This window comes from Euwallacea fornicatus, chromosome 8 (genome assembly GCF_040115645.1).
Source record: "Euwallacea fornicatus isolate EFF26 chromosome 8, ASM4011564v1, whole genome shotgun sequence".
Taxonomy (NCBI): Eukaryota; Metazoa; Arthropoda; class Insecta; order Coleoptera; family Curculionidae; genus Euwallacea; species Euwallacea fornicatus.
The window spans coordinates 813,689-838,225 of NC_089548.1; the positions used below are offsets into that span (position 1 = coordinate 813,689).

The window sequence follows — 24,537 nt, forward strand, 5'->3', positions numbered from 1 at the left end:
AACCATATAAATTTGCATTTGTCATATATTTCTTTGTACTCTGAGAGTTGAGCTTTTTCTTCAGCTGTGTTTCAAGTTTTGAATTCCTTTCCATAATAAATCAGACAAGAAACTTCTCAGTCTTTCTGCGTGGAGAAAATTAATTTCCGTACCCTCTGCAACTTACGAACGTATATTATGATTTGCATATATTACTCTATTCCCTTTGAAACTGTGTAACCCGTGTAGCGACTTTGGAAGTGCAGAAGACGGAAGATTAACTCGAAATCGAGCTGTAGTTTGCAATTCTGATTAGCGTTAATCTATATGCATTTATCCATTGAATAATGCATTTACGAATCAATAATTATTAGCACTTAAGCGTGTTATGATACGTCATAATGCGTCTAGCGGGTGTAGCCAGAAAATGAATTTCAGAAAATTTGGTTTGTAAATTTCCTTGCTATTGTGGCGCGTAGGTGTTGTAAGGCACACGGTACGGTGTTGCCCAAAATGGAAAGTTGCCATTTAGAAGTTGTTTGTTACTATTTTATTTAGTATATTCGGGTGTGGAGGTCTGGTTCATTTTACGGTATTTGTTTTATGAATTTACATATCGAATGCCACAAAAGGATTATGTATCGACCGTTATAGATGTTTTTTTTCTCCAGGCTTATTCAGATCTTCTGTGCTTTCCGTTTACTACTGTGTACAAGCTTTAATGCATGGTAATTACCTGGACAAAATCTAATTTATTAACAGCAACTAGTGTTGTTCTGAATCGTTTGTTCGTTAATTCTATGTGACCTGTCTAATAAGTGATAATAATTAATTCATTCCTTTGTTTCTTTAGTGTTTGTGTACGTTTCCTAGTGTTTCACATGTTTAATGTCTTTTTCTCCACAGAACGTCGCCTGTCTCGGTTGGGATCAACCAGTCAGTGAGTAGCAACGACTCTACATAAGTACGAAAAGTATGTATTTTTCAGTATTAAGTCGGCTTCGGGGCGCTGGTGCTGGGCCGCTATCCATTAGGAGCTTTTCCATTATTCAGCAGGCTTATGAACTTTTTAATTGTGCTTTCATTTTCCTTTACGCTTAAATGTTTAAAGAGAGTTTAATGCAATTTCCCGGATTTAGTTAACATGCTTTATCATCTAGACCAACACAACCTTTTAAATATGTTCATTTTCGTGGTTTGCGTTGTCTGCTCTCTCTATATTTCGGATGAGGGGCTTTGAATATTTAAATTGTGACAGTGGTCCCACGGTCTTGTGGGTATACATTATTTAAAACAATTTTGTTCGGCCTGAAACGCTTTTAATACAGGTCAATCCAGTTCTAAGAATATCCAAAAATCGCCGTGGGGCCGCCCAAAACACCTTCTTAAAAATTCGATGTAACCACGAAAAAACAGCGATAATAAACGCCAGGATTACACCTTTTGCTCGTTTGCCGTCCCTCGGAAAACGACCGGAACGAGAACGGTTTTTTCTGCTTATCTGGGCGCACTTTTAAAAAGTAATTTATTTTATTTGTCGAGGGAAAGTACGAAGCAAAAAGTAATTAGCCAGTGGCGGAAAAGTTTGGGTTTATAGGTACCGGCCATTTTTAAAATGTCAAATTTTAACTATTGGCCATTAAATTCCAGATGTCTTTCCAGGGAGCTAAACGGATCGCTGGGAAAAATTGTATATGAGTGTATGAGTGAGTACCGGGTGATTCTAGATAAACGAAAGAAGCAAATACCTCGAAACCGAAAAGATCTACAAAAAACACGTTCAATTAAAGTCTTCGTTATGTCCGGCGCTCCACTTTTTATGCTGTCAATTTTTTCCCAAGGTCACCTTGACCTGTCATTTGCCGTCGACTTCATTTGTGCAAATGGAACACCCAATTTTTTTGCAGGTTCGAATCTTTTGGAGACAGTAAAAATATTTTTATTAGAAACGTTTTTTGCCGAACGCAATACAATTCGTAATAATACTTGATACAGTTGTGGACAAAAGTATGGGCTACTTAAAATCCATCGTAGTTTTATATCAAAATACTTGACTATTAAAAAATAAACACTATCCAAAAACCCAAGTATATGTATTTTAACGATATTATAAGCAAAAACAAATAAGTTCATTTTTACAAATACACCGACTTTCAAAAAAACCGCAACACCATGAAGAACACATCGTACACGTTTGAAATTCTGGCATTACGTTGGGTCGGATAATAGATAACGATCAAAATATCAAAAGAAAATTATTGTGAATAAGTGAAAAAATTTGATAATAATTTAATAATGGGTGGTACCTCCTCTTAAATTAATACATTCCTGTAAGCGACGTGGCATGCTTAAAATTAAATTGTCAATATCTTCTTGTGGTATTGTATCCCAGGCAATCTGCACCTGCTCGCGGAGTTCATCTATGGTCTCTAGAGGACGAGCTAAACGTTGAAGTCTCCGACCCATTATATCCCAAACATGCTCTATTGGCGATAAATCTGGAGACCGAGCTGGCCAAGGCAAAGTATCCAAATTTTCAGCTTCCAAATATCTCAAAGTATCGTTGGCTACATGTGGTCGCGCATTATCCTGTTGAAATGTGCTTCCAGGATGGTCGTGCACGTATGGTACAAGAACCGGTTCTAAGACTCTATTAATGTACCTCTGAGCATTTAATCTATCATAAATGAAAACAAGAGGAGACCGACTGCCATACTGGATGGCACCTCAAACCATGACACCTGGTGTTAAACCAGAATGACGCCTTTCCAAAAAATCCAAATTTAATCGCTCTCCTCTGCGCCTTCTAACACGTAACCATCCATTAGATCGCCATAAACAAAATCGGCTCTCATCACTGGACACGATTCTTCTCCACTCGTCCACCCATTGCACTCTCAGACGACACCACTCCAGCCGGGCCACCCTGTGGTTTCGTGATAATGGAAGCCGACGCATAGGACGATATGAATTTAGTCCAAAACTTCGAATTCTGCGATACATGGTACTAAGGGAGACCCTTCCATCTAGGGTGGCTACCCAGTTAGCACCAAGAGACGGAATTGTTCCAAACGGGGCGCCTGTCGCTGAATGACGAAGTCGTCGATCTTCGCGTGGGTTCGTCATTCTTGGACGGCCACTACCACGATGACGATTTACTGACCCTTCGTTAGACCAAGCTCTTAGTACTGTTGATGCGTTTCGATCCAATCTACGTGCAATTTCGCGGAAAGGTAAACCTGCCTCATGCATACCAACAATTCTTCCCATTTCAAAGGGAGTGAACTGCCGTTAAGCTGCATTTTGGCGTACACGAGGCATTTTGCACTACCACACATTCAATATGGCATTAACAATAATACCTTTATCGCTATCCGCCTGTAAAAAAAATGCAAAAAGAACGATCGTCACAGATAAAAAAGTAAAGAAAAACTTCATATCGCATTAAAATACGAACTTAAAATTTTTATCATTTTTTTCTCTTTACAAGTCTAAAATCATACCAAAATTTCAAATACATACAATGCGTTCTTCTTGGTGTTGCGGTTTTTTTGAAAGTCAGTGTATAAAAAAAATAAACAAGAAAAGAAAAATAAATTATACTGCACAAAAGAATAGAATACTTCGTAAAATCAATTATGATCAACACAAAACTTTAAATAAACTAATATTTTGTGAAACATCCTTTCGAGCCGATAACAACCTGGCATCGACAGTGCTTAGAATCGATTAAATTTTCACAAATGGAAATAGGAATCTTCACCCATTCTTCCTGTAGAACTTTCCGCAACTCATCCCGACTGGACACATTCCTGTTTCGAACTTTGCGTTTTAAGTTTTCCAGAGATGCTCAATCAGATCTCGATCCGGCGACTGAGACGGCCACTCTAATACGGGGATATTATTGTCATTCAGCCAATTTTTTACTAATCAGGACGAATGTTTGGGGTCGTTCTATTGCTAAATATGCCAAAGTAAAAGCATATTTTCATAAGTAAATAGATCTCAAGGATGACTTTGTAATGAAACCGATCCATAATTCTTTCAATTTTGACCAGTGATCCAACGCCGAATCGAGAAAAACATCCCCATACCATTATGCTGCCACCACCATATTTCATTATTAGTTTTTGATAGCTGAGCTAAAACCTAGTCCTCACAGATCGGTGGACATAACTTTTCCCATCAAAATTAAAAATGTTAACTTTAGTTTCATCACTGAAAAGAACAGCACTTCACTCTGAAGGCGACCAAAACAAACGTTTCTGAGCTAATTTAGTTCTGGCTCTTCTGTCCGTAGAAATTAAGGGCTTCTTTGATGCAAATTTTTCTACTAATCCCATTTCGCTCAACCAATGACGTACAGTCCGATCGCTTACATTGATGTCACTATTGTTAGTGATTTCTTGCTTTATAATTCTGTACGACTTGCAAGGATCTGTCGATGATATTTTTTTGATCTATCGATCGGTGGTGGCATTTGTTTTTTTTTTGGATGTTCAGGTTTTTGACCATGTTTTACATCACGTCAAGTGCTAAATTTTCTTTAAATTTTGGAAACGACCCCTTGGCTGATTTTTAACGTCTTTGCAATGTCTTTTTGATTGGAACCATCACGTGCCATTTGGGCTACTGAATTTCGAAAAACTCTCAAAAAATACTTTTTTTTTGGCATATTTCGTATAAAATGCACCACAAAATCGGACTGAATAACTGTCAATGCCGTCATAAACAACACTACATAGTGTTCCATACTTTTGCCCTACAAAAAAATTGTTCCTAACAATTTTTTTTTAAAACAACATTCCTAAGCCAAATATTATACGGTGAATTTAGAAATATACCTTTGTGTTATCAACAAATTTTAAAAACGAAAATAAAAATTATCACCAAGAAAATGTTTCAAAAATTATTCCATCCTTTTGACTACAACTGTACAAACCAAAAATGGACTCTACGAAAATGCACATTTTTTTTCAAATGAACTATTTTTGGATGAGTCAAGCTTCACAAACCCCGATCAAGTGAATCACAACATGCATTATCGATCGATTGAGAATCCGCATTGGTTGCGTAAAATGGAAAGAGTGACCGTGGACTTTAAAAGTTTGGTGTGGCCTTTTAGGTAGGCATCTAATTAGGCCATATTCCATTGATGGAAGTGTCAACGAAGAATTGCTACACCTTGAAGAAATTCATTTAGAGTGGGGGTTGACAATGTGGTTTCATCGTGATTGCTGCCCTGCTCGTTATGCCAGAGATGTCACAAAAGTTTTGAATGAACATTTTGTACAAAGGTGAATTAGGCGTGGTGGTGTGGCGAACTGGCCAGCCCGATCGCCAGATTTGACTTTGACAAAATTTTTTTATCGTTGATGATCGGGTGCCAACTGCTGCCGAAGACGTGAAAATTTGGGTCAGAACCGTTTGTCGAAACATCACACATCAAATTCCAGAAAATACCACACAATCGGTCAACACGTATTTGTCAAGTTCCTTGAATAGCAAGGGCAGAATTTCGAGCATTTATTAGAATATTTTTTTTTATAATAAAGTATAATTTGTTGCTTAACTATCTTAATACAGTTTAGTAAAGCGTTCATTTTGTATTTAGTATTATTGCAAGAAAACGTGTTTAAAGCAAAAACATTTTTACTGTCAAGAAAGAATTCGAATTAAAAAAAAAAAAATTGGGTGTTCCATTTACAAAAACGAAGTGTACTTCAAATGACACATGAAGGTGACCTTGACAAAATTTTATACCATAAAAATTGATCCACAGAAAATAAAAAAGGACTTTATTCGAACATTTTTTTTCCGTAGATCTTCTCGATTTTAAGATATTTGCTTGTCCCAGTTATTTCGAATTCCCCGGCATAGTGTACACAAGTTTACAGCAATGCTATTATGGTTGACCACTTTTATAAGATGGTTTAAATGGCAGTTCGGGTTTAACTTACCCGACCGTTATATAACTGTGCTTAAACAATCTTATGCATTTGAAATCAACATTTATAATACGTAAAGTGTGTTTTTTTCAGAAAGTGAAGTTATTGTCAGTTTGACAACGTGGCAATTGTTTTAATATTATATTGAATTTGTTTGCGGATTCAGATGATTTAGTGAAAAATATGAACTTTTACTAATTCAAAAACTGTTCGTTGATCCAATATTGAAAAAAAAAATTTACAGAAACTATCATAATTATATTGTCACTTTAATTAGAAAGAATTTACATTTTAACGACAGCGAATTATGTTCTATTTTGTTTAGTTGAACTGAAGACGACTTCTTTTCCATCTCATTTATCATAATATCTATCTGCTGCACTAAGTTGATTCAGCGCTGTTGTTTTTTTTTAATATTCTGCGCACCGCTCTATGTTCTTGCACTCATCAAAATGTGTTAAAATGTCATTTAATTTTATTTAACTTCATTTCAGTTCGCATTGTTCGTACAACCAAACTGCCGCCCAACTATCTAGTGGGCTACATTCGCGCTTAAAAGCACCGTTTTGTCCGGGTGGCTTCATCAGTGTTGTCAGTCAATCGAGTCACGCAGGCGTCTTCTTTTCACGTGCTAAGTCGTAAGCTAAAGACTACATATAATAATTAGATTGTATGTTTATTTTTAGATATAGCAACTTATTACTAGGGTTTTGTCATCGAAAGCTGTATATTTTTTGTCCTCCAGTTCTTTGGTAGAATTTGGTTATTTCCTTGTTTTCGACTTTTATTGTAATGCAGAGATTTCTTTAAGCTAGTTTGGGTTTCTCACGCGCTACTTGTACGCGACAACGCTGCATAATAAATTTCGAAAATATTAATGGCCATCTTCTATAAAAACGAGTTTTAAGTGCAATATGTTTCACCTTGTTTTCTGTATTTTGGTAGATGTAAGTGATTTTGGAAATATGAGTGTACCCAGAATGTTCTTCTGGGTGCGAAAAAAAAAACTCGTTCAATAATTCTAGTATTGTGATAGCCTGTGAGTAATAGATGTTTGACAAGCAAAATGATAAAGCTTACCTACTATGCAAACAATTCAGAATTATTTCAAAAAACTGCTTTTGACATATAATAGCATATTATCATACCTGCTTTAATTTTTTAATTCATCACAAAATGCCTCATGTAAAAGAGGTCCCAAATACAAGAATTTTCAGTCATTAACTTGATTTTCTTTACTAGTCAATTGATAACTCGCAATTATTTTTGGTGAGGGCAGATTAACGATTATCAAAAGGAAATTTTAACCTTACAAAAATTCATTATAGTTAACTAATACTAATAGTTAAGGACAGCAGGTGAGTATTCATAAAAAAAACAGTTGTGAGTTTAATAATGATCAATATTAACAGCAGATATCAATTTAAACTATTGTAAATATCATGGTAATATTATTCGTTCATTGTAGTAATTTTATTTCGCAATATGCATTCGTTTAAATACGAATATTAATTATGATTTAAGTATAATTTCATATTAATCAGAACATATTATACGCATGTATTGGTAATTTTTAACTGTAAGGCCCTATAGAGACACAGCAAAAAATAAAAAATATTGTAACTTCAATAGTGTTTTTTTTGCGACTATAGCACCGAACAAGAATTTATCACAGAAAGTTTAGTTGGTCTCGGAACTTTGACCTGGTCCGATGAACGCCGATAGAACCCGAAAAGATCTATAATTCACGATTCCGTCATTTATAACTAAATAAATTTACTGCTGCCAGCGGAGGCGTCAGGAAAGTGATAGGTTACTCAGTTAGCCACTCAACTTGTCCATTTAATAAATCTTAATAAGTATCATTTGTTTAGGGATATCCGTATATAACCATGGCATATAAGGTAGTCCATGTAAAACAGTCCACTTGAAATATATTGAGTGGAATTTGTTTCTTCGGAAAACCCCCGAGACACGTGAATTTTACTTCTAAGGGAAACATTTTTAGATCAGAAATTCGTAAGCGTAGAGTCATCGCCCTAAACGAGGTAGTAACCCAAGCAAGAATCATAAATGGTACAGGGGGTCAAATTTCACATCATATCAAAGGTATTTCAATTCTTCATAGAATTATGCTGAAATTTTTTTGCTACGTCTTTAAATATTGTAAAAAACCGTTTTAAAATATTGGTGAAATAAATCGAAAAAAAACCTAAAATTAATAATAGTAAATTAACCAATACTACAAAAAATTATGTTTATCATTGCCTTCTTAAAGGAAAGTAACGGATTTTATTAGCATTCGATGGATAGTTTTGTTATGATTTTACACTGATCATAAATGTATTACGAAATTTGAAGATTCATCCGACGATTCAAAGCATCATGGTTTGCACCGCTACAAACAGAATTAAAGGTAGGTATCACCATCTATTTCAAAAACAATGAATTAGCCCAAAAAACTGCAAGAATTTATAATGGAAGACATTCCGGTAAGAATTTGAGCCCCCTCTACATGACGAATTTAATATCTTAATTCATGGAGACTGAATCCGTTGCTAACAAAAAACATGAAAGGTGACATAACGTTACGAACGAGCCTGCACAGATTGTAATTTTGGAACATATTGAATTGGATCATGTAAATCAAGAAAAATTTATTTCAAGCATCCGAGAATTAGAAACATCAGGTGTCCCACGTAGTAATGTTCAGAGGATTTTGAAAAAGCACAATTTCCATTCTTATAAGATGCATCTTATTCATGAGTACAATGAAGATGATCCAAATCGCCCTCTGCAATTTTGTGAGGCAATGAACGAAAGCATTTTGATCAATCGCAATTTTTTTTATATTTACATGCTTTTCTGATGAATACACATTCTTTCTGAATGGCTTCGTTAACAGACATAATTGCAGATATTGGAGTGATGTGAATCTTAAAATTATGAGAGAACAGAATTCACAGTATCCAGAAAAATTTAATATATGGACTGGGCCGTTGGGAAATCGTATTGCTGAACCGTTTTTTCTGCCTGTTAACCTTCCGAGTGAATCTTACCTGAATCTGCTTCAAGGCTGCATCTATCTACACATTGTGGATATCCTTGAAAACGACGATTAGATCCCAGAGAATAATGTAGTTTTTCAATAGCTTGGACGACAACAGAAATGCTTCTTCAAGAACAGAACTGCATAGCGTGGCACTGCGCCACGCTATGCAGTCCCTGTACGTAACTTTTTGGATCAACATTTTCACTAACACTGAATTGGTAAAAGAGGTTTCATTGAAGGGTCCCCCAAGATCCTCTGATTGAACACCATTGGACTTTCTTTATGCGGTTCCTTGCCGTCTGTCTTAATTCCTCGCGGTCCTCTTCGACCTGGGTAATCCACTCTTCCTCTAATAATTCCTTTAGGTTCACATCCTCTTTCAACCTCATGGCAACTCCAAACAACAATTGACACGGTGATTTGCCCGTACTGCGATTTGGCGTCGCGTTCAGGTATCTTTGCACATTGTCTACGTGTTTGTACCATGTGTCCGGCGTTGGCGCGGCCATCTTGGTTAATAGCGGAATAAGAGTGCGATTTACCCTTTCGACTTGCCCATTTCCTCGTGGAATCCCCGTCGCTATTAGGGAGTGTTCGATTTTTTCGCTTTTGCAGTAATCCTGGAAGTCATTAGACGTGAAGGCTGTTCCTCGATCAGAAATAATCCTTCTAGGATTTCCGAAAACACTGGATTGGCCTCGCAGTCGATGCAGTACCTCCGCGGTACCTGTCGATTTAGTCGGATACAACCACACAAATTTGCTAAAAGCGTCTATGATTACTAATATGTGTTTGTATTTTTTCTGCGCGCTAGTCATTGGTCCCACGTGGTCTATGTGGTACGTGTCGAGTGGAACGTCGCCTTTGCAAACGGGGTGCAGGAATCCCTCTAGCTTACCATGCTTCCTTTCAGCCAGGATACAATCAAGGCAGCATGCGACTACTTGTTCCACTTTTGGACGCATCCCCTTAAACCAGAAGTCTCTTTTGACTACCGCTTCAGTTTTGGTTATCCCAAAATGTCCCCGATCATGAGCCCTCCTAATTACCTGCGTCTCCATACTCTTAGGAACTACTACCAAACTTTCCCCATCCACGTTCTTATACAATAGCTTATTTTTTAACAAAAAGCCGTCGGCTTCATTGCGCGTTGTGGCGTTGATAATTCGTTTTAAATCTTCATCTCTGTCCTGCGCACTTCTCAATCGCGCAATCAAACCGTCGTCATTTTCAGAAATGTACAAACTTATAGGTAAAGGGTTTCTACTAAGCGCGTCTACATGCGACATGTTCTTGCCTGGTCTATGAACTACTTCGTAATTATAATCTTGTAACAATAACACCCACCTCGCCACCCTCAAACACAATTTCTCTTTTTTCATAGTGGCGGCGAATGCTTGGCAATCGGTTACAATCTTAAACGGTATATTCAATAAGTAGACCCTAAATTTTTCTAAGGCTTTTACAATGGCCAACACCTCTAACTCATAACTACAGTACTTAGACTCTGCTTCGGTCGTCTTACCACTAGCATAATACACCGGGTGGAATTTGCCATCATCATAATCCCTTTGCATGAGAATCATACCGTATCCCAAGCACGACGCATCTGTGTGTAATTCCGTCTCTGCCCCTACCCGATATATTTTTAAAACAGGTCCATTTGTTAACGATGCCTTCAATTTCCCAAAAGCTTCTACTTCTCTCGCGCCAAAGTTAAATTGACAGTCCTTTCTCGTCAAATCAGTCAAAGGTCGGGCTATAAGGGAATACCCTGGAATAAATTTCCGAAAATAATCGGTGAGGCCCAAAAAACTTTGTACACCCTTAACATTTTTGGGCACCGGGAACTTTTGGACAGCCAACGTTTTAACTTCCGACGGTCTTACTGTACCCCTAGATACAACATGCCCCAAAAAATCAACAGTATCCGTCAAAAATTGGCATTTTTCCCATTTTATTCTCAGCCCGTGCTGAGCAGCGACCTTGACTACTGTTTTAAAATTCTTAAGAGCTTCTCTCATAGATTTGGCTATTATAATCAAATCGTCCATATACAAAACCAAAATTCCCACCTTTACCAGCTCCCTAAAAACAGCATTTATGTAGCTCTGAAACACCGAAGGGGAAATGCTCAACCCGAATGGCAGTTTCAGAAACTCAAACTGACCATCAGGCGTTACAAAGGCTGTATATTTTTGACTATCCTCGTCGACCCGTACATGGAAAAATCCATTTCTTAGGTCAAGGACGGTAAAATATACCCCTTCGGCTAAGGCGTCTATTTGATCTTCAATTAACGGTAGAGGAGACAGGGGTCTTAAAATCAGCCGATTTAGTTTCCGATAGTCTACACACACACGAATGGTGCCATCCTTCTTCCTAACTATAACAATCGGACTTGCATATTCTGAATTAGATGGTCGAATAACCCCTTCTTCCATCCACAATTTCATGAGATCAGCTACCTCCTTTCGCTCTGAAGGAGCCAACCTACGCGGTCTTGATATTACTGGTTTATCGGATTTTAAAATTATTTTAGCCCGTGGACCAACGTCTTGTGTTGCTTCTGGCTTATAATTTTCGATAATTTCCCTAATTTCCTCCTTATAGCCCTCCTCTTTAATATGCGATAGCTCAATTTCTTTTGCTTCGTCAATCGTATTGATCTTAAATATGTGCGGCCGCCTAGACTCAGCGACATCAACGCTGTCATCATCGTCTAACTTAAAAAAGGTTACTTTTCCCCGTCGGACGCGGAGTTCAACGCGATCTAAAAAGTCTGTCCCCAGAATAATCGATTGCTTAAGGATGGTGTTTGGTACGACATGGAATTCCACGGCGAAGTCATCATGTTCCACCGTCATGCTAGTGGTAAAGGAACCTATCGTTTCATTAACCTCAGAGCCTAAACCTTCAAAACATACACGCCTATTTACTAACAAAGGTGACCCCAATCTTTCATACTCACTTTCGCTCATTAGAGTTAAATCACTACCAGTGTCCACTAAAGCTAGAACCTTACTGTCCCTAATTGTCACTGCCTTTTGGTACTTCTCTTTTCTCGGCCGCGACACTACATATACATCTCTAGCTTTTCCCGTACACTCCGCGGCGATTTGCCCGAACGCACCGCACTTAAAACATTTTTTCCCCTTTTCTTTCACGGGACACCATGCACTCACATGATCCTCTGCACCGCAGTTGAAACAGCGCTTCTTTACGGTGTTTCCTGGAGCTTTGGACTTCATGTTGTTTTGGCTATCCACACGTCCTGTCCTATCAAATTTTTTCGCGGGCCGTTGCGTTTTACACTTCGCCATCTCCTGCTTCGTTTTTTCGTACTGGCCGAATCTTTCTTTTAACTGTTTGATGTCCTTTGCGCCGTACAGTACAGCTTTGCTTACCGGATCATCTTGAATGCCCTCAATTATGTACTGAATGACTGCACGCGTCTCAATATTTGCTGGCGCGGCAATCTGTAGCATTCTATATGCATATTGTTGGAGCGTTTCTTCGGGTTTCTTTTTCCTCGTGCTCAGATCTCGATGCACTTGCAAACTGTCCACAGCTTCCTCAAACTCATCTTTCAGCGCTTTTCTCAACTTCAACCAAGTTTTTGCACATCTTTCATAGGTGATAAACAACTTAGCGGATTCCTCCAGCAATCGCTTGGCATACGCAATTTTCTGGACTTCGTTCCACCCACACAGCGAAGCCATCTCCTCGAAATCGTCCAACCAACGTTGGACATTCGAGTGGCCATCACCGGTGAACTTCTCCAGAGATCCTTCAACGTCTTTGAAGGTTAATAATACCCTTTGTGACACTTTCTGTCCTCGTGTCATTGGGGTGTGATGGGCACGTTCGTCGTACATGTCATCACTATCGTCTTCGTCGTCATTACTACCTCGGCTAACCACTCATAGGATACCGGGTACATACCTCCTCGTGACTACTCCTTGCCCTTCTGAGTCCCCTGGCATTGGCAGCTTCACTATCTTCATCTTCTTCCTCTTCATTGTCCTCAAAGTCTTCATCCTCCTCCTCGTTGCCGGCAGCGTGGTCTCGCTCAAGTAGGAGTGCCGCTCTTAGTCTCGCCAACAATTCAGATTTGCGACCTGTCACCCTGAGATTTCGCTGCCTTAGCTCCTCTTTGAGCTTTGAAACTTTCATTCTCGAAAGTTGAGCGTCCTCTAGCTCCACTGCGGCGACACCTTTTGCAACCTGGTCGATTATCTCCTCCATGGCTCACTAACTTTGGCACTTTGTTGCAACTTTTACACGCACTACCGACGCGACTTCACACCCACTTATAACCTTCCTGATTACTGTGATCCCGGACGAGCCCCCAAATGTAGTATCGGGATTTAATGGGATATCAAACTCCAATACTAGAGTAGATATGGGATGGTGGTTATACCTACTAAAGAAATCACAGTTCAAGAAATAAAGCTATAAGTGTGCGTTTATTAACGAAAAAAAAAAGGAACCAAAGAAAGAAGAGCGAGCGGACCGAGCCCTGTCTTATCTCAGCTCGTCGGTTTTTTGGGACTGCCTGGGTCAGCCTCTTCTTTTACTAACTAAACTTACTGCTACTTGGGTTCTCACCCCGCTTGGTCACATCTGGGCACCAGATGCCCAAGGATGATCACTATAATTGCCTTATCATAATGGTTTAAGTATGGGACGCGGCATTGCGAACGGAAAGGACGAATACAGAAATCTAGGAACTGTCGATGGTCAATTGAATTATGGCCCGGTTTCGTGATCCTACATATATTTTTTTGGATGTATTTCATCGAGTTTTAAAACAGATTTTTTACAATATTTAAAGACGTGGCGAAAAAATGTCAGCAAACTTGTAAAAAAAATTGAAATCTCTTTGATTTGATGTGCCACTTGATATCCCGTGTCATTTAAAATTCTTAAAGGGATGCCACCACGTTTAGGGGGATGACCCTGCACCTACGAATTCGTGATTTAAAACTGCCCCCCTTATAAATGTAAAATTAACCTGTTTCGAGGTTTTCTGAAGAAAAAAAAATCCGTTCGAGATATTTTAGGTTTATAGTTTTAAATGGGCCACCTCATACAGGGTGCTCGGATTTGGAGAGTTGACAGGAAAATCCCGTTTGCTTGGTTAAATAAAAAAAAACCTCGCATACGTGTCAAGAGCTCAATTTTTGAAAGAAAATTAATAGCGAAAATCGTATTTCGACATCTTTAGAGTCCAGTCGCTAGGGGGCGCTTTTGAAAATTCGGTCATTTTAAATTGCTCTTAACTCTTTTGTTTAGGACAAAATTGAAGTAAGACAAAGTGATTCTCAAGGCACTTTTTCGATGTGATTTCAGTAGCGTGTTTAGTTTTTTGCTACAAGGTAACGTTTTGTCAAAAACCGACGTAATTTTTTATTTTAAATAAAAATAGTGCTCAGCTATGATTTCAAAAAAAATGTCTATTTTATAAACCTAAACAAAAAATTTATGAGGAATTTTGAAACTGGCCGAAATTTCAAAAACTCCCTCTACTGCCGTGGACTGTAAAAATATCAAAATATGGTTTGTCACAATAAATTATGTAAATTATGGAATATTAATGCCAATTAGTGGGTTCTGCTTCCGCGGCTGGTTCCTGGGGTTCTAAAGTATTCGAAGGACCACTTTCTGTTTTTGTCATTCCGATAAGAACTGAAATTAACTGACTTGAGAAGTAACCTTTAATCGATTTATTTACAACTGAAGTCTTAAACTAATTTAGTTCTGTAATCGGTGCAAGGATGATCACCGTTTTGTGAGTACCTCACTTCTGGGGGTTGCAGCACCAAATTTTTATTTTCACAAGTTGCGGTGAATTTGAATGTATGCAAGTTTTTGAGTGGGTTATCTTGTGAACTGCTCTATTTGGTTGGTCTTGGTGAACTGCTCGTCTCTCTTTTTTCTTCCCAAAAATTTAGTTTTTCCCTTCCACCCTCAGTCGGGGCTTGGAATTCCCTGTCCTAATTTCGGGTGTAACGCCAAGATAACCTAAGTTTTATGGTTTAATGGTCTTTACCCTTGTAGACCCCTGGTTGCTATCATCTGATCATTTATTTTAATTGGTTGCAACAACCAGATGTTGGCTTTCACTTATAATCCATTGGAGTCGAGTATTTGGGAAGATTCTGGGTTCCCTAAGTGTGGGCAACAAACCATACAGTCTGGATCCTTGAATCAAGTCGAGAACTCTACCCGATTTTATGATACGCCTTTCAGCCATTGTTGTTAAAGAACTTAGGAATTTTCCTAAAAGTCTGAATTGAGTTCAGACACGGTTTTTGCCATTAATATTTTCTCGTAAAACCTACGAATGCGCAGATTCACGAACATCTCATTGGGGGTTTCCGAGAAATAGGATTACTTAGGCATAAGCATAAAGTGTGATTCCTACTTCATATGCTTAAAATATGCAAAAATAACTTCAAAATATGCTATTGTATGGATATGCGCAGATGTAGTATCCGATATCTATAGAATATATCCTGGATCTTGGTCGGACGTTCAATAATAAATTAGGGACGTAATTCATATATCCTTGTTACAGAAAAACTGGTTAGTACGCTAGCGTTGACCAAGCACACCAATAAACAACGTTGCATTCAACACTTTCCTGCAAAAGGACATTTTGTTCGGTTTTGCCATAAAACTCCCCTTAATAACCGGGAGTTTCTTGGAAGTTGGAAAACCAATATAATAGGTTGCGTGCCAAAGTACCCACATATTGTATCCTAAAACTCGTGCGAAATAAAAAGAAAAAGCGAAAGTTGTGGCCTTTTCACCCCTATCGATCAAGATATACGGCGAGTTTGAGGGATTTAGATGCGGCTCTCATGAAGAACTGGAAACCGTGGATTACCCTCATATGAAATGATAAAAATCAACTGCTAATACTTTAGAGAGGGGTCGTTTGATGTTTATGTCCAACTCGTTATGGGGGTTGTACGAAGCATGTTTTACACCTGAACGTTGAGTTTGCTTAGCAGGGCGAGGCAGTGCTGTACGAATATGAGACGGGAAGGTTTCGTTATTGTCACTTTGTGCCCAGTCACGCGGTGATAAATCTGGAGAACATGCAGTTCACTCGACTCGTGCCAGACAATTACGTGTAGAGTTACATAAAATAAAGAGAATGATCCCTAGAAATAGAGTCAGATAATGAAGAGTAGAATTCTTGCCGCGATTAATTTCTCTATACAATCACGTTGAATAAAGTTTCCTGCAGCGATGATTGTGGTCTTCATTTAGCACCTGAAATCAGTCAAGAGCAACCAACTTACGTTATAAATTGAGACTGGTTGAAGAGTAAATTTAAAGTACTTTAAAACGGGGCCTTGCTGCGTTTAATGCTGCCAGTTTCCTCGACTAAATAATTGCTGCGAGAATATTTTCGAATTTAGTGGCAATTAATGAAATTGGCCATCATGTCTTACGAACCTCCAAATTTCGTCCTTTCATTTACTGACTTTCCCGGTAAGGCACCTTCGCAGCTTATTTCCTCAGAAATTCATTATCAACAAGAAAGCATAATACACAAGCAAATCGTTTGAGCCTAAAAGTTCAACAACCTAGATATGGCACTTTAAATTCCCCAAATCCGACTTCTCCCCTTATTCCGTCCTAGTTGCCAATTTGTTGTCTTTCTTCGGGGCTCCGTCAGGCCGTGCTGGCGCCTGAAACTCCATTACAAATATTGATCGTTTGTTTATCTTCAACTTAAGTGACAGTCCCAGTTCATAAGTCTGCACAAGTTGTAATGATTGAGAAAACATAGTTTCGAACTTCTGTCACTTCGGGCGTGAGAGCATTATATTATCACGAAACCCTTTCTTAAACGAATATGTCACATTTCGGATTTAATAAATCGAGGGTGTAGTGGTGTCGTGCAGGAGACGACTTAGCTCAATGAGGGGTAATTTAGGGAATAATCTTGATGGGTTAATTATCAGGAAGGAAATGAGGCATCGTGCAGCATTTAACAGATCGTAAGGAATAATTATACATTGTATACGGAAAGTCCGGCAACTCTAAAATATAAAAAAAAAAAACAGAATTTATTAAAAAATAAAAAATATATAAAAATTAAAGGAGTTCAGAAATATACGAGGTGCGTCACAACGTAGCAGCGAATTGAATTTTCTCGTTCAACCTCGCATTTTGAACACATTTCACGTAGCATGTCCTATGGCAAACTCTAGAGGTTCAGCAACGGTTGCAGGTATGCAGACAGCGAAACGAACTTAATGTTATAGAATTAAGTGCTCAAAATATGACAAATTTGATAATATGGCAGGCCATGCTACGTGTCATTAATAAAAGTGATATGGCCTGTATTTTTTTTCCTCCGATCCATCTAATAATCAACTTGCTTATTATGCAGTTTGGATAGGACGTGGATGGGAAATAGAATGGCCCCCTAGGTTACCGGACTTGACGCCCCTAAACTATTTTTTATAGGGCCATTTAAAAATTAAGGTGTGTGCATCGGAAGTTGCAGATTTACAGAGGTTGAGAAGAATTATTCACGAATGCCGTTGGCTTATTGCTCTTGAAATACTGGAATATGTTATTGAGAAATTATATTAAAATCTAGTTCATTGTCTAGCTGTTCAAGGACACATTTTGAACACTTTCTTCAATAAAAATAAGTTAATTGACATAAATACATAATCATAATACATAGACATAATTTTTTTGCTTTTTTTGTCATTAGTTCTACAATAGCTGCTGATCCGCTAGAGTTAGCCATAGGATACGTTAAATGAAATTCGTTCAGATACGGGGGTGAATCAAAAAATGTTATAAGTTTGCCAGCCTATAAGAAAAAACATAAATTCTATTCACTGCTATTTTGTGACACACCCTTGTATATTTCTGAATACCGCAGAATAGTAGAATGTTTAAACTCCTTCAATATTTATATAAGGTATTTTTTAATACATTGCATATTTTTCGAGATATTTCAGGGTTACTGGATTTTTCATACAAAGCATATACAGATCAGACAATCTTGTTCGTGCACATGGATTTGTTAAAGAAAATACTCGATTTTTAAAATACTTTGTCGAGAAGGCTTTTGCTGTGATGACCGCTTGACATCTTCTATTCATAGAATAAACTAATTTTTAGCATATTTCAGGACTGATTTTTTTCCATTCTTGCGATTCAATGTTTTATAATTTTCGTTTTGATAAAATTTGATCTCTTCTTATATGTGTTTTCAAAATCGCTTCCAATCGTTCAATTGGATTTAAGTCTGCTGATTGTGGAGAGGTTGTTAACAATTTTCTAACACTTCAAATTAGTTATTTTTTGTCGATTAAAGCCGCGTGCTTAGGATCGTTGTCCTGTTGAAGTTTATAAACATGTGGCATACTTAATTTATGCATAGTTTGTTTTACGTTCTTTTTTAGACCTTCTTTATCCATAATATCAACTATAAAATGGACATTTCCAACTCCATTTGAAGACATGCAACCCAAAATCATTAAGGACCCACCTCCATGTTTTACAGGCTGAAGTGTATTAGGAGGATTATTATCTTCATTCACTTTTCTCCACCCTCTATGGATGTTATCAGACTGGAGAAGATTCATTTTTATTTTATCCGACCGAATTATGATATCCCAAAACTCTTGATTTTTATTCATATGTTCCTTCTCAAATATGTCTCTTACGCTGATTTTGATTGCTAGTAAACGGGTTTTTCCGTGGACTTCTACCATGATAACCATATTTCCATAATACAAGGCGGATCGTTTGGTCAGAAATGTGTTTTCCCATTTCATTTTCGATCATTGGGTGAATCTGTGACGCACCTAACTTAGGGTTTTTTTTAATTAATTTACTATCACACGTTCATCTCTTTCATCTAATTTCTTTTTCTTAGCTCTTTTGGAAAATTGGAAATCGTGCTTTTGTTTTTAAATTTATTTATAAGATACTGGATCGTAGAACGCGGTTTATTAGTTAATTGACCTATCTTCCTTAAGCTATAGCCTTTCAGTGTCATATTAACAATAGATTTGTTTAAATCACAACTTAGTTGCTTTCGTTTGGGCATTTTGTATGAAACTGATGAAAACAGTAAATGAATCGACAGTGTGTAATAAAATATTACTCATCTGTACGGTATAAAGAGTAGTTTACGATAAAGTAGAATAGGCACTATTCACAAGTGTACAACAAAAATGCTGTATGAAAATGAGGTATTTTTGTTAAATTTATTGATTAGTTTTGTTTTTAATTCTTTGAAATCTGTGTACATAAGTACGTATATTTAAAATACATCTTTTGTTGATAATAAAAAAACAGTAAAATAAATGATTTTTTTGACAGCAAAAGTCAAGTATTTTCTTTAATAAATCCATGTGTACGAATAAGATTGTTACAGATAGGTATCTACGGAAGGAAGGGTCATAATTTGAGGGTGGATAGACCATTTAAAATGTCATTAAATGCAGCCAGAACGAGAGCCGTAGTCTGACTCTTCTTCGAGATACACGTATTTTAGGATAGGATAAAACTTTTTTATTTAAACCCGCTATTTCTCCATTTGCTACCACTCAAAACACAAATACGATTAGACTTTTAAAATCCACATTAAAGTTCCTATAAGATAGGATAAGTTATGTTGGTTAATGTGACTTTTCGAACCCAACGTAGCCATCCAAATAACGGGAAAATCTGACACTCCATATTTCTGGGTTTTACTCAATGGTATATCACGAAATGAATTTCCCAGTTACCTCTTTAGGGATTTCATCATGGTCGCGCCATTTAATATATTTTTAAACGGTATACCCACTTTTAAGATTCAACAACCTATTACCACCATAGGTCAAGAGTTTTTGCTGCTGGTTACATTTGCAGGTTAATAATTAGTGCTAATAATGCAAATGTAAAACATAAAATCACAAAAATCGCGAATAATGAATGAAATTGTGCTAAATGCTTAATAAGTAAGGGATGGGTTTTGGAGAAGGGGGATATGCACATAACGTATGCATAAGCACAGTCTGTTCTACGACTCTCATATTTAACTATTTAACGACCGATGACGCTCAGTTGGAACACTGTGTTCAACATTAAATTTTTAAAATGCGGTAACGGCGGTGCGACATTAGTTTTCTGCCAGGAAAAAAGTATACGACGCCGGTGGCTAACCGCATTGTTCAGTCCGTCCCTGTTCACACAATTTTATTACATTTTGGTGACGTAACATGATCAGCCTTTCACCACAGGGTGTCCAGGCGACTCGGGACACAGAAGATTGACATGGAAAATCGGTTTTTACTTTTTTGCTTCTGCAAGGATTATCGAAATGAAAAACTTTTACATGGTGATCATACTACTCACTACCCATACACATACTACGGTCACATTCCTCAGTGTTTTCAATCTTACAAATAGAACCGTTTTGGCGCAAGGCGCCTTCATATATCATAAATTTTAATGCTCTGCGTAACCGTTCGAAGGCACGATTGGTCAAAGTCAAGTTTAGAATCAAACAAGCGCAAAGTAGCCAACAACATATGCGTGAAAACTACATGTCGAATAAATTTTCTTTTTTTTTCCTAATTTCTGATACATTTTAAACTTATTTACGAGTTAATTCGGTGAAAAACCAATGGAAAACCTGAGGATCTTTTATCATGTGATCTGCTTTTTGTCTCCATAGCAAAAAAAAACAAGTTTTTTATTAACCTATGATGATAACCCAAAGATATCTAAATCTTTTATCTCTATTTACTAGACATGAAATTGCTGTAGATGTTTTTGCAAATAATGTTAAAATTTATTGTTTTGTTCACTTGCTTGGTTGAACTTTATTATGCAGGTAGTTGTTTAATTTATTTGTTTTAACCTTTTCTTTGTTGTATTTAAATAAAAAGTAATATGAAAAAAGAGAAAATTAATTTGACATGGGGTTTTTACGTTTTTATTGATGGTGACTTTGTTTAATTTTGACCTCGACTCTAACCAATCGTAGTCTCCAACGGGTATGCGGGACATTCAAACTTTTGAAATTTAGATACGTTTTGAGTCAAAACGGCTCTATCTGGAAGATACAAAATATAACGGAAGATGACCGGTTTTGAGTACTATAACTTTCATGTAAAAGTGTATATAAGTAATAAAAAATGATTTCCCGCGTTAATCTCCTATGCCCAGGGTTCGACTAGACACCTGGTGTACGTTTGAGACAGTTTAGTAGTTCTTTCTATTATTTTTTTGCGGGTAATACCTCACATTTCACCACGGATCAGATTGAACACTATCCTCAGCTGCTTTTTTTGCTTCAGGAGCAAAATCTTAAAAAAAAACACTCGATTTCTTGTTTTGGCAGTGGGATAGTGTAAGATTCGCTGAAGCACCTACCTGGTAAACACGTCGGGATACCTAATAAATCGACCTTAGACTATTTGGAACTACTCCTGGAGCTAATCCAGCTAAAACTAATCGAGAATTAGTTTCACCTTGTTTTAAGGACTCTGACGAAAAATTCCTGTTAAGATTTCGGTGAGAAATCTATCACGATATTTAGAATTTCGGAAAAATTAGTAACAAAATGGAAGTAAACAATTAACGAAAATACAGCGGATGTGAATATCTAAAATGCACGAACCAATCTGAAACTCCCCTTCCCAATCGCTGAGGAAAGGTAGTTTTTAATATAAATGACTCATGTTAAATTCATGACATCATTCCAAAAGTGATTGGTGATTGATTATGGCCTAATTGAATCTGTCTTTTTTATTTCTTTTTCTGTGTTAATAGTTAGTTTAATTATTGTTAATAATTTTTAAACATTTATCACAAATAAATTTTGACCTAATTTTAAACTGCTGGTGTTTGTGCGATAAGGTTGGAGTGATTTCTTCAATAGCTGAAGTGAACTCAAACCTAGAAACACACTTGGAAGCGACAGAGCAATTAGAGCTTTTCGGAGGAACAAGAGGTTCAAACTCGGAGAGGTGCTAGTTATATCCTGGGATACCTAAAGGAACTTACCAGATCAAACGGCGCCAGATAGACGCGTCAGTATTATTTTGTAAACGTAATAAAGAGACACCTTATGGAAGGTTTCTCGAAGTGTTGTCGTACCTTGAACGAATAATGTATTTTTCCTTAGCTAAGCATTTTTTTTATATAAAAGTAGGTAATTAAGTAAACGAATTATTATTATCATTATTACTATTATTCTGGTTGTTGGTATTGTTGGTTATAAAGAAGTTTTTTTGAAAATTTGTGGTTTGTGTTTTTTTTAAAAAGGTTCTATCAAAATAAGAAGATATAACTTGCTTGATGCACAGATTTATTACTGTCTTTGCAGCTATATTGCTATTAGTCTTATTCATTCTGTTTGAATTATTCTTAAATTAAATTGTACAATTAAATTAATTGAGCATATTTCTGTTAACTTAACAATGTAATTGTTTTGAATGTAAAATGTGTAGTAATATAGCCCCGTATCTCAGAAATCAGCAATGAATTTGCAAGTTTGTGTGTGCACGACCATGGCGCATCGAGACGTTTAATTTGAGATATTTTTTAAGGCAATACCTCCGCGTGTTTCCGAGATACCGGCGTCGGAAGTTTGTAATGTGACAAAAAATAGGTACCTCCCTAAGGAAATTTTCCGAAAATTTTCGAAATGTATCGTTTTTTCGTTTAATAGAAAGATATGAATCCCGTATGGTGCCAAAATATTTCAATTGAGATGCTGGAGCTTTGACAACGCAGTTTGCAAACCTGCATTCCACAACGCCTTCACAATCTTCAAAAAGAAATAAGTCGTACATAGGATTTAAATAATTTACGTCAGTTTGAAAATGGTGAGGTACAGGAACACACAGAGTATTAATGTCTGAAAGGTTCTCAATTTTTGTTTCAAAACTACTATAAAATTTATAAGATATTTTATTCAAATGGGGGACGGAAGAATAAACACATTTTGACGGTAAATTAACTTAAGTCAAATTAATATAACATTCAAGGGCATATTTATCATCGCCAGTCATGACGCGAGCTGGTCATAAAACCTAAAATTGTATAATAAGGAATTATAGCATTTCCGCAGAATATTGGTGAGTTGTAGCTACAGAACAACTCAACCACACGAAGTGATCAGAGTTATTATTTCTACTTTAAAGCATTACGCAAAGGGCAATACGGATGGCCGTTGCGTCATAACCAGCGGCGCACGCCCTTTGATATCAGATGCGGATTTGAAAATTCAGTGGGGAAACCCAGCGCCAGTACGGCACCGGTTCTCCCGCGTAAAGTTCGACGGACTTAAACGCCGAACATAAAATACGAGAGCGGGGCCCGTGATTGGTGACGATGAGGAAAGTTTTCGGGATTGACCTTTTCGCATTTGGTTGGATTTGTTTCGTTCTGTGCCTTGGTGAGGGATGGTGCGACAATGAGTCACTGTATGATAAAATGAAAAACGACCCCGAAATCACTCAGGTAGAGTTATTTAAAAGTTTGTGACTAATTTTAGAATTATAAATTTAGATAAAGTGTCGGGACGCCAATTCGGTTAAAAACTTCATTTGCATAGAAAAAATGTGAAACCTTTCTAGACTACAAATCAGCTAGAAAGTTTCCGGAGGAAATTAAGGATTTAACGTATTTTTCAAAACTTTACTTCTAAGTTTAGAGCTTCGCTTGATAATTTTTAAGACTTTTATGGGAAATAGAGGAGAAATTCTTTAAAAAACCTGCCACCTTAATGACTTTTTAATACTCAGGAGGTAGACGCTCCGCGTAGGCCACAAAAGCGCGATTCTGAGAACGTTTTTTATTTGAATTTCAAGCAACCATTTTAGGACAACGTAACAGTTTTAAACTGTTATTTAAAAATCCCAGTGATCATACTAATTATTATTTAAAAACTTGAGAACAAAAACGAATTTTTTGGCAGTTATGCTACGAAATTTCGACAGTCTCTATATTAGAGCTTAGCTCGGCGGCTCTGAAACATATTTCACTTATACCAGTAAATATAAATTGAACTGAGTATTCAATAAGTATGAAACTCGTTTGGAAACTGCGGGAAAACTCAACTATTTATATTAGAACTACTAATAATGCTGCAGGATGCTCCTTCGTGGTAAAATAAGTTCTACAATAATACATTTGCTATTGCGTAAATCTTGTTCGTCTCGTGATGATCATGTTGAATAGACTAGATATAAATTATTTTCAGCACGCACCCAGTACAATAAATTATTTTTCAAAAAATGTCCTTTGTTCGCTGCATTCCAATTAAGCCAATATTTACCGCAACCATCACCAAAAACATGAATTTTAGCAGGGAGAAGTTTTCCCAATTTGTGGAATCGAATCAGGGAAATACAAATGGAAAAAGAGTATACATTGTAACTGTAATATAAATAAAAAGTGAAATACTGCAGTTTGTGCATTACTTAGTTGGTTACTCACATAGTTCAATAATATTCAAATGCAAAACGGCGAGGGAAGGGGAGAGCTTGAGAGGGAGGGAGGGACAAA

The 24,537-nt window shown here is 37.0% G+C and overlaps 2 protein-coding genes and 1 long non-coding RNA gene across 8 annotated transcripts in view; 2 read left to right on the plus strand and 1 right to left on the minus strand.

The window, feature by feature from the left end:
- The window catches only part of tmod (tropomodulin), a 79,882-nt gene extending 72,326 nt beyond the window's left edge, over positions 1–7,556 (plus strand). Inside the window, exons 9-10 of one of the 3 annotated variants that reach the window (XR_010732374.1) lie at positions 886–952; positions 6,422–6,493. Coding sequence is in view for 2 of the 3 variants with exons in the window: in XM_066285207.1 (XP_066141304.1) it covers positions 6,422–6,483 (62 nt within the window). In the remaining variant the exon portion in view is untranslated. Of the gene's footprint in view, positions 1–885; positions 953–6,421 lie in introns of all 3 variants that reach the window. The other 2 variants (XM_066285208.1, XM_066285207.1) reach the window with 2 other exon arrangements.
- Positions 1–24,537, minus strand: part of LOC136340853 (uncharacterized) — a 92,952-nt gene that overhangs the window by 65,420 nt on the left and 2,995 nt on the right. The window lies entirely within an intron of this gene.
- Fas1 (fasciclin 1) overlaps positions 23,211–24,537 on the plus strand; it is a 146,849-nt gene continuing 145,522 nt past the window's right edge. Inside the window, exon 1 of one of the 4 annotated variants that reach the window (XM_066285164.1) lies at positions 23,211–23,490. In XM_066285164.1, the coding sequence (XP_066141261.1) occupies positions 23,362–23,490 (129 nt within the window). In that variant the 5' untranslated portion in view covers positions 23,211–23,361. The remainder of the gene's footprint in view (positions 23,491–24,537) is intronic. The other 3 variants (XM_066285165.1, XM_066285163.1, XM_066285166.1) reach the window with 3 other exon arrangements.